This window comes from Ammodytes marinus (genome assembly GCF_949987685.1).
Source record: "Ammodytes marinus genome assembly, chromosome: 24".
Lineage (NCBI taxonomy): Eukaryota > Metazoa > Chordata > Actinopteri > Uranoscopiformes > Ammodytidae > Ammodytes > Ammodytes marinus.
This window is the reverse complement of record NC_137228.1, coordinates 14,583,839-14,586,338: the sequence shown is the minus strand read 5'-3', so window position 1 is coordinate 14,586,338 and position 2,500 is coordinate 14,583,839. Positions and strand designations below refer to the sequence as shown.

At 37.2% G+C, this 2,500-nt stretch overlaps 1 protein-coding gene across 5 annotated transcripts in view; it reads left to right on the top strand.

Moving 5' to 3' along the window:
* nlgn4xa (neuroligin 4 X-linked a) overlaps positions 1-2,500 on the top strand; it is a gene marked incomplete at its 3' end in the record, with an annotated part of 63,757 nt that overhangs the window by 18,339 nt on the left and 42,918 nt on the right. For all 5 annotated transcript variants that reach the window (XM_080053048.1, XM_080053051.1, XM_080053049.1 and 2 more), the window contains exon 2: positions 1,172-1,324. In XM_080053048.1, coding sequence (XP_079909174.1) covers positions 1,172-1,324 — 153 coding nt within the window. The remainder of the gene's footprint in view (positions 1-1,171; positions 1,325-2,500) is intronic.

Sequence of the window (2,500 nt, the reverse complement as noted above, 5' to 3'; positions counted from 1 at the left end):
CTCTCTGCACTATCAATAAAGCATAAAAATGCCCAAAAAATATCTAAAAAAAAAAAAAAAAAAAGGCCCTTGTCACAATATCACACAGTGTAGTTTTTCTTCATTTTTCCTCCATAATATCTTAACATTCTATAGCTAACAGGGTTATCGGCAGACACACAGGATCTCACCTCCCACCCACTCCTCATCAACTGCAATTTTGTTCCAGCTTTTTTTTTTTAAGCGCCCACTCATACATCGAGCTTTCTACTCATTAAAACCAATGTATTTCCTCTCCGCTGTTGCCAGGTGCTTTTTCGTAGGGGAATATTTAGTGTGTGTACATTATTAACAATGTATTCTAGACCTGCTGTGTCATAATTGTCTGTATAGAATTGTAATGAAACGTAAAGGTGCTACAAGGAACTTTTAAATATTTCTGAAACAGTCCAATTTTTCCTCTGACGATCATAAATTACATCTAACAGCAAATGAGACCAGTGCAAAGAATTCTATTTTTATATAGTTTTTCTTAATGCCCTTGGAATGGTTACGCTCCCCCAGGAACAACAGCTGGCGTAGTTTAAACACTACCGCTTATGTCCAAAGTGGATGCAAGAATGAACACAAACTGAAAGTTCCTCAGAGCACCTTTAGTTATCATTTCATTTTGTTTGATTATTGTGGTTTTTACTATGTGTATGTGATAGTACCCCCATCTGTATTGTCAAGCTTTGTTTATGCATAGATAGAATCGTCAGATTTCCGTACAGACTTGGTTGAAATGAAAGATATTATTCATAAGTGTACGTTTTAATTAGTGTAAAATCACGTGTAAAGTTTAGTTGTTTATTATGACCTTAGAATGAGCCTTTTATATCTAAGTGGGGCGCTGAGGCCGCCATGTTGCACCCCGCAATGTTTCTACAGTAGCACAGAACAGACAAACTTAGCAGCCTTACGCATTTTTATATATTGTGGGCATCCTGGAGAAATGCACCTGTTTCAAGACCAAGAAGAATAAGTACTATAGAATAAATAACTAAATACATCTTCACCTCATCACTTGATATTGTGGAAAGACTTGAGGCAGTGGTTGATGCTGTCTAAAAAATGCCATAAAATTATCTTTAAAAAAAAGTAAGTAAACGTTTTTAAATATATTTTCTCTTTTTCGTTTCCCCCTATTCAGATATCCATGATGAGAATGGGTTGAAGCCGGTGATGGTTTACATCCATGGAGGCTCCTACATGGAGGGAACAGGCAACATGATTGACGGCAGCATCCTGGCTAGCTACGGCAACGTCATCGTTATAACCATCAACTACCGACTGGGAGTTCTGGGTGAGTCCACACACACTAATACTACATTTAATTAGGTTTGAGTGAGTCTGAAAGTGATGTATCGACTCAGTAATTGATTTACTATATAATTGGGTGCTATTATTTCACCCAACTGACTGGGGTTTGTATGAGTGAGTGAGTGAGATACTGTGGTGGACTACGTTTATGTTGCTGTCGGGGTGTGTATATTTTCAAACTTTAAAGCTTTAGTGCGTAACTTCTGTCACCCCCCCATGAGGAATTCTGAGTAATTACAATAACACTGTCGGAACATCTGCATGAGGTAAGCCTTCATGTGATGGTGCATGGATTGTATACCTTCTGCTGTATGTTTTTTTTAAGCAGTAGAATCAACAACTGAAACATTTCTTGTGCTCTTCTTGGGATTTTTCTGAGCTCCTGCACCAGTGTCATGGAGGTGATACCAGTTTGTAAAACGCTGCCATACTGAGAAATACAGAGAGAGTTTTGTGGAGCTGATAGGCTGAATCAACTTTGTGCCAACTTGTTTGGCGATGGCTTGGATGTAACTGACATTAATTTATATGAAATAGTTACACACTACAGCTTTAACACCTTTAAATAAACTTAAATCACTAATGGTCTGTTTGTGTAAATGGATCCTTGATATTATTCATGTAAAGCAAATATATAATGAGGCAAATCAAGCCTTGGCCATTAACTCACATACACTCAGAGAGGTGTGTTTGACATCTCTCTCTTGATTGCCTGCGTGGTGTTTGTGTGGGTTTCTGTCTCTCATGAGTTGTGATTTCTAAGCACCAATCAGTTGCTAATGGCAGCGTAGGTGGCGTTTTGCATTGTTTTGCATTCTACTCTGTATTAGCACATGTAAACTAAACTAAAGACTCTCACGGAAAGACACTGCAGCTGAATAGGGTAACATTTTTAACTTATAGATATCATCATGAAACTTTGCCAGTTATCTATCTATCTATCTATCTATCTATCTATCTGTCTATCTATCTATCTATCTATCTATCTATCTATCTATCTATCTATCTATCTATCTATCTATCTATCTATCTATCTATCTATCTATCTATCTATCTATCTATCTATCTATCTATCTATCTATCTATCTATCTATCTATCTGTCTCTATTGAAATCTGTTGAAGAAGCATGTTGCGCATGTCAAGCTGGTGCAGGTCCTT